The 12,640-nt window shown below is 37.7% G+C and overlaps 1 protein-coding gene across 2 annotated transcripts in view; it reads right to left on the bottom strand.

The window, feature by feature from the left end:
- MTA3 (metastasis associated 1 family member 3) overlaps positions 1 to 12,640 on the bottom strand; it is a 134,814-nt gene that overhangs the window by 26,956 nt on the left and 95,218 nt on the right. For both annotated transcript variants that reach the window (XM_053938010.1, XM_053938011.1), the window contains exon 16: positions 9,200 to 9,346. In XM_053938010.1, coding sequence (XP_053793985.1) covers positions 9,200 to 9,346 — 147 coding nt within the window. The remainder of the gene's footprint in view (positions 1 to 9,199; positions 9,347 to 12,640) is intronic.

Here is a 12,640-nt window from a genome sequence, read left to right as displayed (position 1 = left end):
AGTGCCAGCAGCTGTTAACTCCAGGATATTACCATATTGATAATCTAATAATAAAACCCAGACAAGAAGTGAAAAAAGATGTTATATTTGTAAATATCCTTGTTATATCATGCAAGAGAATAATTCTCTTTTTTTGCATGTATTTTTCTTGCTGTAGATACTGAAATATCATCTAAGTTGCCAAACATCAGAGACCTGAATATATCCATAAATACAAAGGTAGGAAAAGAACTGTTTAATAAGTAGATATAGTCAAAAAATTCTAAGATCTAGCAAAGACTACTAATTAAGGTGCCATTGTTACACAATTTAAACTCTTACATTCTCCAATACACAAATATTCAGACTTTAAAAATGAGGAGACACCAATTTCTTCCAGAAAATAATTACACCCTGACTTGGCAGGTTCTGAGAAATACTTATGCACGGACACACCAGCCAATTTTGTGGAAAACCTTTAACTAAGGCAACTAAGGAAGAAAGCCCTTGCTTAAAAAGGCAGTCACACAGTATCAGAAACCTTCACAAAGGGTCTGCACACCAATGAAAACGCCAGTGCAACTTAAGGTCATCAGATATTATTTAAAAACCACAAAATTCTTGGTGTTGAACAGAGCAGAAAGCAGAACTTTGGATTTTCATTTTTATCTGCCAAGTTCTACAATGCCTTAGGGAATTGATATAATCTGGCTCAAATTTTAGTGAAACTGGCACCAGTGGACACTTGGTTTATAAGTGAGTTCTTACAAAGGCTTTTGTGTGAGACAGTGATCTGTACTTGCACCCCTTCAGTAGGAAGGGAACTCCAGGATGGAGACTGATTCTCCCCTTAAGTCCAGTGAAGTGCCAGGGAAGTAGATTGATGCATTTTAAGCAGAAGTGACATCATCACCACTAATAAGGGTTTGTAGTGCTGTGAGTAGGGGGGGAGTTTCAGTAAATGCAGCTTCAGTGCTGACAATATGTTTATAAGTTTATTATTATGGAGAAATTGATGCACCAACAACAGAAACTGCCTAAGATGCTCCTGTGCCTTTTCTGCAACATATTTATTTGACCTAAAATAGATATTAGTAAGCTGTAGAAGACATTTCCTCACATTCGAATGTCCTTTACCAACCACATTGATCAAACAAGCATTTCTCCCTGTTTCCAGGCAGTAGGACACCATAAAATTTCCCACTGTAAAACCATTTAAGGCTAAATCAGAAAAAGTGCACTGTTTAGGGATGGTGTCAGCCACACAATTATTTCAAGTTTACATACTATTTCCTAGCAACATGTTATTTTTTATTACACATCAGAACCTTTTTCCAGTTGTTCATGTGTTATTTGTATATGTGATATTCTTTATTTCTGCTGATAGAAAACCGAGTTACCTGGTATCTCTCTTTTTAATGTAATGGGATCATTGACAATACTAATGGGTGAAACATGTCCTACTTCTAAAACTTCCAGAATAAATATGGTTGAAGAAATGTGATTTTGACAGGTAGAAAATAAAGGCACACTGGTAATAGCAGAGCTATTTAATTTTAACATCTCAGCTTATGATAGTGCATAAGACTTTAAAGGTTAATTCCACTCAGGGTGGACCACCTTATGAAAAAATCTGAGAAAGGAAGACTGCTTTGTTATTTCTCCTCCATTTGAATTATGAATGTTTTAAGTAACCAAACATAATTGTTTTTTTCCTCCCAGTCTGCAGCAACTGAACAAGTGACATTTTTAATTCAAAACTATTACTAAAACTATATAAATACATATGTATGTCTGATAGTAAGAATGATTTTTGAGGAAGACCATTATTCTCCCAAAACAGAATTTTTAAACACTGGAGAAAGAATACACAGATGGGGAAAAAAAAAAAAAAACACCCAAAAAAAACCCCAAAAAAAAGCAAAAAAAAAAAAAAAAAACAAACCAAAAAAAAAAAAAAAACAAACTCAAAAAAACAAAAATAACCCACCAAAAACCATAAAAAACCACACAAAATTATCACAGACCAGACACAGGAGGTTTCCAGTTCCACTGCCTAAGCACCTTGTAAAGGTATCTTCCCTATTGGATTATATACTAAAATTGTTAGGAACTATTGGTCTGCAATCACAGCTTACAAAAAATAATCAGCCTACTTGATAGTAATCAGAAGTACTTTGAGTATGAACTCCAGATCTTGAATCCAGAAGATGTAATTCAAGAGATAATATGCTGCTAATCCTGTTATCAAACAAACAGGATTCTCTTTCTGCAACTGTAATTCTATGAAGTAATACTAGGGGAAAGTAGTGATTCTAGGAATTTAGCTCTGGCTATCTGCATTGTGGTTTAAATGTTAACTTAATTACAGTGTTGTTTCCTGTTTGAAGAGCTGATTCATTCTGCCAATTAGAAAAGCCAAGGTTACTGCATTTTCATGTCTACACATTACCTATATAATAAAACAAGAAACACTGATTCAACAGCAGAAATAGGGCACTTTTCCATGAAGTGCCAGTCCCTCCACCTCGGATCCCACTCGCCTTGCTCTTTCTGATCCCTGCTGTCATCAGTGGTACCAGAAACATGTGCTGCACTGGTGAGTTCAGGAATGCAACACTCCAATTTTTCATAAGCATTCATTTCCTTGGCACAACAAAAGCCAAGTGATCTATGGCACACTCAAAGTAGTGCTTTAAAGCATGAACGTGACTCTAGATTTTTGCTTTTCTTGTGAATCAATTGTAGGCAAAGAAGCCTTACAAAACCAAATACAGATTTTTGAAAGAAACAAATAAACGCCAAAGGAATCAATAATAGACCCTTATTCAATTTCTAATGTACTTTCACCCTGGGAAATAATTCACATTTCTCAAGATACAGTAAACCTGAGCATTTCAGTTGAATGGAAATTGTATTTTGACTTTGGCATAACAAAAGTAATTGCTGTCTGTATTTAAAAAAATATACCATGCTTAGGAACAGTTCCTTCTCAGAGGAAATCCAAGGAAACCTGGGTTTGCAGAAATGCTTTTCCTCCTCCCAAGCACTCCTGTGGCCAAATTACACTGCTTACCTTTTCTCACTGAAAAATACCCTGCAGTTTAAGCAGTCATCAGACAGAGAATGGAAGACTGTCCTTTTATTTGTAATCAAAGGAGCTCAAATACTTGGAAGATAACTGTAATGTAAATTCAATGTACACGTTTATCATTGTGAGATAATAAATAATTTTCTCCATTTTAAGAAATTCTAAGGGGAAAAGATATTTCTCTTCTATTTTTTAGGACAAAAATATTTTCCTCCTACTTGGTTATTTTTCATGTTAAGTCACAATATCATTTCCATCACTGGGTTTGGAGAAATGAAGACTGAAGAAGGAAGCGGGGAATCATCAACTCACTGTTTTATAACACAAAAATTGAAATAGGGGGAAAAAATTACTTGATACTTGCAAACATGAGATGCAGAAGCTTAGTTCTACAAATGATTGACAATGTCAGCAGTAACATCCTGGGGTAATTAAGGCCTGTGTCACTTTCCAGGCACATTATTTGGGCTCTGGAAGTTGTCAGTAGTTCATCATCTTCAATATCATCATTTGTACTTCTGCAAAAACAAGTGAATTTACTAACCACAGAAATGTAAGCTTTAGAGCATTTTAGTTTCCTAATAAATATTTAAAATGGTTGCTTCCAATGATTGCACAGTGAAAATAGAGAGAAATTGGCTACTCTTGTGCAAGTTGTAAAACTTAAATGTAAAAAGGTTGTTAGGTCAATCTCTTGAGGGTCAGAGATGGTTTTAATGACTCTGTATAGAAAGGCAGGACTAAGCTCTTAAGTGTTTCCTATAATGATATAAGCATAAAAGCAATATATTTCAGGAAGTAACTAAGAGCCATAAACACCTTTTCATATTCCTTTGCTTTCCTCAGTAAATGACAGTAACACAGCATCATTTTTTCCTGAGAGATGTTCACATTTCCATCAATATCAGTGCACACATTTGACTGAGAAATCTGTAGCTGAATATTTTAGTGTTTTCTAGCTATACCAAAGACCAAAGCTGGAACACACATGTCCCAAGCAAACTTCAGAGGGAAAACTGACTGTGGAGCAATATATACCTTTTGTCTCTCACTTTTGGGAAGAGTGAGTATACACAATCCAGCATTAATCATACCTTGTGTTTTAGCATGGAAGAAATGGCAACTTTTCACATAGCAGCTTGTTTGCCATAACTCATTTCTTCTCTGTCAGTGGGAAATCACTGGTGTGTTAAATGAGGTTTATAACAATTTTGGTAGGTTTACAGTTTATTAATGTGATAAAGAGAAAATTTAGTGTTTTCTTTTTTAAAGTAACAGAGCACCAAATGTTTTATGATATGCAATCCATGCTGCTCCTCTGCCACCATAGCAGAGCATCTCAGCCTCTACTAAAACATAGTATTGTGATAACAATCAGACACCTTTGAGAAAAAACAATTCACTCACTGCTGAAAAATTCCATCCTAGAGTGAAACCTCCTGCCCTTTAAAGTACTTTCATATAATGTTATGTGAACTTAATTATAATGAAGCATGTATTAAAAGTATTTCCTCTGTTTCAAGAAAATTTGGGACAGAAAATGTTTTAGTCTCCCTGTGTGTCAGTCAGGCTGCTTATGTTTTCATCTGTTTGTCATAAATTTCCCATGGAAAACTAGGAGTGAAAATTAAGCCTTTCTACCTTGCTCATCTCCTGAATAGCCAATAGTATCAGTCATAAGCATAAAGAGAAGGATTGACCAAAACAGTATCTAAGAAAGAAGGTACATCTTTTTAAGGTTTTTCTCTATTTGCCAATTTCTCATGTCACCTTCTCATCCTGCCAGGCCAGAGATGTGTGGGTTCCTAGGAAAACAGACCCCAAAATTGTTGCCTTATTCCTAGATACCTCATGTACCTGCTGCACACTTCAGTATATTCCAGAACAGAAATTTGACTGTTGAAAGAATCCTCTTGAAGACAGCAGGACATCTCAGACTGAAACACAGCACTAAAGGTATGGCAGGGAAGAAAGGAGGATCAGAGCTGTTGATTCAAGTCTCTTCATCTATGAAAAGCTGGTTCTTTTATTTTTGTCCACAATATGAAAATGGTATCAACAGGCACTGACAGATTTCTGTACCTCATCACTGACGCTGATGCCTTGGACATCCTGTGGGTATTCTGGTTCTCATGCATGAAAGGTAAGGAAATGCGTGCCAGATGACAGAGATTATTCTTGTGTAAAATACCTCTGCCTGATGTTTCCAAATACTATAAGCAAAATTATCATTACTCACCCTGCCAAAACAATAGGCTGACGTAAAATTTGACTACTTGGATGCACTGTTGCTCACAGTTAAGCAGCTTGTGGGAGCAAGTAATTGCTTGGAATAATTTCAGACACTGTAATTTAAAGATCAGATTCATAATATCTAAAGCACTTTACAGTCACACCTAAATCTTCCCATCATCAGCTCCAGTAACAAAATTGGATACATTTTGTAACCTTCTGCAACATCGTGATTTTCTGAAGATGGAATTTTCCCACTTGAAAGAGGCTATCTTCATGGCAGAGAACCACTTAAATATCTTATGCTGACTTTGATTTCAGCAGCAATTTAAATGCTGAATCTCAGAGCAGTTAAAAGCTCCAGCATTTATATTACACAAAAACTTCTCAAAGTACTGTGAGTTCTCCAGAATAGCAAAATTCAGTTCACTGGTATTTTTTATTACATCTTACAGAATGGTATTTTTTATTACATCTTACAGAATGCAAGATTTGCTGTTGTTTGAAAATAAAATAAAAACCACTTTTCTAAGACCATCCAGCAAAACTCTTCCTCCTAATACAGGATACAAAAACCAACAAGATCTTCTCTCTAGCTACAATACACAGTGCTTAAGCAAAGCAATTTCACTCATGTCCATGACTGACAATAACAAGATATAAGGGCACAACATCCCCATTAAGAAAAGATAAATGAGGGAGCTCATTTATCAATTGCACCCAAACTTTTCTGGAGGTGCATCCATGGAAAACTGAAAGGGAATCTTGTGCTGCATTGGCTAAAAGTAGAATTCAAGACAATGTAAGACTTGCATAAGAAATGCTAATCATATTCTTGTCTATTACTCTTAAAAGCATTTAACTAAATATTAATGACATTTCTCATAATCTTCCCCCACTTCCCCAAAGAGGCATAAACATGTAGCATTTCCATAATGTACTGCTATATTCAAAGCAAGTAATTATTAATTTGCTTAAAAAGAAATTCTGCCAAAATAAGGCATTCATCTAGGCAGTAAGATTGACTTAAATTATGCTAATCTAAATATATATTTGCACAAGCCTAAGCAACATTTATTTGAATGCTGTGAAATATTGTATATATTAAATAAGTTTATTTATGTGGCTTTCTCATAACAAATATCTAATACTACTGGAAAAAAGTAAACTTGAAAATGCAGACATTTACATATCAATAATATTAACATTATGAAAATGGCAAATGAGATTTAATATAAATTCCCCGTGCTCCTTTTTGTTTGCTCATTTCACCAAAGCATGCACTGAAAGGCAGAATCTGTCATCATCTCCATAACAGGCCTTCTGGATACTGTTAATTGATACAACACAATCAAACCTGCAGCAATCGATAGTATTTTGGAATCAAAAAAGCTTTTTAGTGTATTTATAGTAACACAAAAACTCTGGGTGCTGGCAAAACCTTTCACTGCACAAATAGTACACTGTGGTCAGGGAAATGACACAGAAACCACCACTGCCCAAGCTGATCTGGTATTGAAGAGAAACTGGATAAAACACAAGCAAAAAAAAAATTACATTTACCAATAACCTGAGGAGAAGGTAAATGGTGAGCATTGAGGGCAATCAGTTTTAAGTCAGAAGAAATGTAATCTATGCTGTTGACTATCATTACTACTGGTTTGCTATTTTTTTGATTGCTTTTTATTTACACTTCCTCACATTTTAATTAAAGAAAGTGGCAAGAATAATAACCAAAATAACTGGTTTTAATACTAAGATAGTAATTTTTGCACTAAAAAGTACAGATTTCACTTATTTAGGATATTTGCTTTCCAGTATGCTGTTTTCACAGGAAACAGATAAGCAGAAATACCTCCTAAAGCAATGACTTGCAGTTCTCAATATAACTTTTTCAAATTAGATGTTATTTTATGCAAATTGCCTTAACACAGCTGAGTGTTTGATACACACTAACTGGTGTAGCTAATGACTGGTTTTACACACTCTTTACTTTGAGGAGAACATCCATACTAAGTAGAAGGAAAATTTTACAGGTTTCCAAGCATGCCTCCTTACAGAGACATAAGGAGGGGCTTAATCATAATAATTACCTTGAACTTACTGCTACAGCCTTCTCTGCTGGAGAAATGTGCAGGTTACAGTGAGATAGGAGTCAGTCAGTCTCTTCTCACAGATGAGAAGTGATAGGACAAGAGGAAACAGCTTCAAGTAATGCCAGGGAAGGTTTGGGTTGGATATTAGGGAAAAATACTTCACTGAAAGCATTGTCAAGCAGTGGAACGGGCTGCTCAGGGAAAAGGCAGAGTCACCACCATCCCTGGAGGCATTTAACACTTGCGGCATGTTGCGTTTAGGACTTAGCAGTGCTGAGGGCACTGTGACTGGGCTGGACTTCATCTCTGAGGTCTTTTCCAACTGAAAGCCTTCAGTGATCATCTTTACATCCAAGGGAAACTAATTCATCACTCAGAGCTTACATGAAGAGTCCAGTCTAAGGGCCAGCATTGGTGGAGGGGAAGGCCTTTGTTCACATTCTCATGCAGCAACGACTAAACCATCCATGCAGAACTCCACCTTCAAAGGTTGCAGTGGAAAGTCAGCATTTATGGCTCTGCCTACTAATGCAGATATCATATTTTCTTCCAGCTGCAATATTTTCTCCCATGGTGTCACCTTGGTCCCCTGAAGAGCCTGTGCTGCCATGAATGCTATTTGTCTGTGGTGTAATAGCTGCACGCTGAGCAGAAGAGCAAGCAATCCTCTCTTCTGTGTATTCTCAGTAACCACTTCTTGTCAAAGGATGTCATGATTCCTATCTAGGTGTTATTAAATGTACAGTAGGCGTTTTCACTGCAGTATACAAATAGTGTTTGCAGTGACAGAAAAACATGATTATGGAGAAGATGATGGGTAATGAATCAAGTTTTTTCTCCCTTTATTTGGAATACTATTTCTATGAGCTTGTCTGCAAGACAATTCCTCTCTCTCTGCTTCAACCTATTCTGTGAAGCATGAAAGCAGTCAGTCACCTCTTTTGTGAACATCATCTCCTGAACAGTCTATTTAAGAGCCCAACGTCTGACAGATTTGTACCCCCAATAACCTTATTCAATTACAGAACAAATAAGCTAATGGTTTACAGAAGTTATATCTCACAAAGAGATATCAGGAATGCATGCATGCATTTTCTTTTAGTGTAAACATTATATTCTGCTGGATTCTCCTCTTATTTGGATAAGGTACAACTGTGGTTAGAGTTGAAAAAATCTTTGTGTTTGCTAAAGATAAAAAAAATCATCAATAATGTACAGTCACATTTCAGGATGAAGAATAAAGATTATTTGAGAAAAGTTAGTCTTACCCACAAATTTCCATCCTATTTTTTGTTTGGGTTTTTTGGTTTTTTTTTCATGCAGATTCATTCCTACTCTCAGTTTGCACCGAGGTGTAATGAAGTGGCTGGATACACCAGGCCTAAAAGTCACCTCTGGCACTGCACAGTGTACAGAAAAAGACTCTTCTGCACCTCTGTGACACACCTTTTGCTTCCTCCTCTGCAAGGACAGTGGCTTTCTAAGGTGCAATGCGAAAAGCCAAAATAAAACATGCTGCATCTCAGCCTTCACCAAATTTGTTTTGTTCTTTTCTCATCCTTTTTTAGTAAATTAAGATCAGTAGGAAAAGTGGTAAATGGAGTTTTTGTAAGAGATGGTATTAATATATCTTTATCCAATGAATAACCACCACTATTCATTGCACTGATGCTATAAGCATGCCATCCATACCTTACATTTTTCTAAGTCTGTGCCCTCTCATTTAAAGTTACCTCAGGTTCACAGAAAGTTTTTCAATTCAGAGAGTTAAAGAATATGTAATTTATATTCCTTCACATACCATCAAGCCCATTATGATGGCTGTAGTTTCTTTTCCCCAAAATACTTAATGAAGAGTGGTTGGAGGGTGCAAGCAGTCGTTTTGCACTTGGACTTTGAAGGCTTGGTGTTGACCTGATTACACTGGGTTTCACAGCAGGATGTATCTCTGTTTGAGACAAAAGAGAGAGAGAAATGATATCTACTTGATTTTAAGATAAATAAAACAATCTGTTCCACATATGAAATTTACTTTTGATTGTCAGTGAAAAGAAAGTTCCTTCTACACTTGTGTGTTTACAAGACCTTGAACAACACAAGTCCTCCTACCCACAGGTCCTCCAAGTAAGAAAGATCTATTTCACTTTATGTTACCTAAGTTCAATTTCACAGTGCAGATATGTAAGGATTTGAGCGTGAAGAGCTAATAAATACGAAACAGTCTGAAATGGGTGTGTTTATATTTTCACACCCTTTTGAGATTTGCATTGAAGCAACACAACCACAGATATGCACATAAAAGCATCTTACTGTAGTGAAACCACCTCAATACCTCAAGCTATTCAGTATTTTCTATCACAATAACAAGCTTTAGGGGATCTTCCCACACACAGGTCACAAGGTGCAGGAGTCAGGGGGCCAGATGCTGTAGGGCTCTGCAGCTAAAACTACCCCAAAACTGCAGTGGGAACACTTCCATAGTTCCCCTTATTGGGGAGCTTCAAACATCCCAGACTATCTGTTTCATGGAGCAAGATTATTTTGGAGAAAGAGGAATAAAGGGGGTAAGAGGCAGCGCAGCACATCTGGCTGGCACATTTCAGCATGGCATCCACTGTGTTTACCAGGAGCTGACACAGCTGCATGGAAATTTCTCAGTTATCTGCCAGATAAAAGTGGCAAAAGGAAGCCTTGGCTGAGTCTGCTGGTCCCTCACCAGGAATTTGCTGATGCAATTAACTAATTCCCATCACACATTTGGGTTCAAAATGCCACCACCGTGGCCAGCTTTGGATGAACCCAGACTTGTGTGGGAAGTCAGCTGCCCAAGGGCAGGTCCTGTCCCTCTGACACAGCTGCAGGGCACCAGCTGCCAGCATTGTGCAGGTTATGAGGCATCTGCAGCCCAATTGCAGCAGCCCTCTGATGACCCCAGGCAGCAGAAGAGGCTGAGAAGGTGAGGGCAGAAGGGCTGGGAGTCAGATCAGCAGAGTCAGCTGCCCAAGGCAAGTGAGATCAGAATGCAAAAATGAAGTACTTGCAGCCCAAGTTTACACCTCCTGAAAGGTGCTTCTTTCTGCTTTTCTGTTTATAAAATGGAGCACAGAAGTTGGGAAGGTGCAATATCTACAGTGAGGCCAGGTATCCAAGGAGGAGCCTCTCCAGCCTCTGTCATCCATGGCTATCATTCAGGAGAAAGAGCAACCACTGCATAAAGTCAAAGCCCACTGCAATAGCATGTTTGTCCTCCTTCAGGAATGCCCAAAGTCTGATACCCAAGTGCTTGCCTGCCCTGCCTGGAGCTCTTGGCCTCATGGCCTTGGTCAGGCCATACTGGAACAGCCTGCCAGGAGGAGACAATGCCAACAATTTTGACACTGGAAAAGACTTTGCTTAATTGTTCATCACTGCTTTGGTTGGGGCTTGCAATCACAGTCTCCAAGCATGAACACACTCCCATGAGAAGCTTCAAGAGGGCCAGGTAAGAAACAGTAGGGCAGAGAAATACACAGGCAAGTATTAGAACAGCTGAGAGGGAAGGTACAGGTAACCAGCCACTTCAGGGCAGAGCTGTAGATTTGACATCACCAAATTTCCCACCACTTAATTAGATAAGAACTTTTTACAGCCGTTCACTGCAGAATTCATCTGCTTTTCATACAGAAAAGATTTCATGGCATGTCCCATTTTTCTTGCTGTGGGGACAAGCATCTCATATTTTGCTTTTTTACTAAAATGGGAACAGAGGTATGCTTAATGTTATGAACACCACTTACTGCTAAGGCAAAACTCCAAACTGAAATAGATACACTTGCACCTTTTGCTGAAGGTAATTGGAATTTGCATTCTGAAATGTTCATTTAGCAATCTTTTCCAGTTTTCTGAAGGAAATGGTAGATTCCAAGGCTTAACAACACTAAAATATTATTTTATTTGCCAAAGAGCTCCAGTAGCAGCCACAATAATCCCAGTAGTTGTGCCAGCATATGAGAACTCCATCTCCTTTCATCAGCAACCTATAGAAGTAATTTTATATTTTGAGCAAATAATTGAGGAAGGAAGCATTTCCTTCCTTTGACTTGTATTCAGTTCAGAAGTCATTAATCCTCCATTAGTTTACCACAAAGGCTGTCTTTTCTCTTTCTGCAGTAGAGGAAGGTAGCAAGACCAAGCTCTACATTTAAGTTCTAGAAAGGAACTCAGTTAAACAGTCAGGACCACTTCCCAACGGACTGAGTCTTTCCTGTGCAGACCTTTACATCTTACTTCACTCCTCCTCTACATACAGACTTGCTTCAAATATTTTCATGCTTTAGATCAGCACTTTATAACCAGCTGCCTCACCCCACCTAAGCAGAGTAATGAGGCATTTCAGGGGGTTTGCCTATTATCCATTCATATAATCATATTATGGAATAATAGTGATCAAAATCTTAATTCCTGCTGCTCTTATCCTTGTTCTATTGCCTAGCACTTCACTGAAAATCTTCTAGCCAGCTGCACCTTGTTCTAACTCAGAGAACTGACTATAGCATTGAAATTATCTCATGACCAGTAGCAAATAACCAATCAGCCACATTCTGAAATAAAAATAAATAGGTGTAAGAGATAATGTTTCAAAAACATATTAGGAACCCATTTTATAGCACCAGATTTCAGCCTCAAGCAAGTAAATAACAATAACAACATTAAAAACTTCTCCCTTTTCCACTATGTCAGTAGGGTAAAAAAATAAAAAACCCAAGGTAAAGAGAAGCTAAAGTCTTCTACCAAATCACCTCAATAAACATCCTGGATTTCAGAGGGGCTTAGGCAGCCACACCTTTCTGTCACCTCATCTCCTCAACATGTATCCCAGCTGAGGCGTTAGCCTGGTTTCCTCATAACTAGGAGGTAATATAGGACATTTAATTAGCCTGGGGTTCACCATAGCAGTTTTGTTTTAGGGAGCACAATGATGATGACTGATGAGATTGCAGGGGATTAGCCCCAGCTCTTGAAAGGACAAAGCCTAATTTTAATGCTTGTCCTACCTCACCTGTGGAACCTGCAGTCAAGATGCAGAACAAAGATAAAGGGAAGTGATGACCCAGGATATGCAGTAAAATCCTCCCTGCCTTACCAAAAAGGTTGAAAACAGTAGTGCCCTGACACACTGTTAATCGTATGCCAATAAATTTCTGTGAGAATGGCACAGCATGAATCTTAAAAAGAAAACAAGTGCCTCCTATATAAGTTATGA

This window comes from Vidua chalybeata, chromosome 3, assembly GCF_026979565.1.
Source record: "Vidua chalybeata isolate OUT-0048 chromosome 3, bVidCha1 merged haplotype, whole genome shotgun sequence".
In the NCBI taxonomy this organism is placed as follows: domain Eukaryota; kingdom Metazoa; phylum Chordata; class Aves; order Passeriformes; family Viduidae; genus Vidua; species Vidua chalybeata.
The sequence above is the reverse complement of the archived record's forward strand: the minus strand, read 5'-3'. Positions and strand labels throughout refer to the sequence as shown.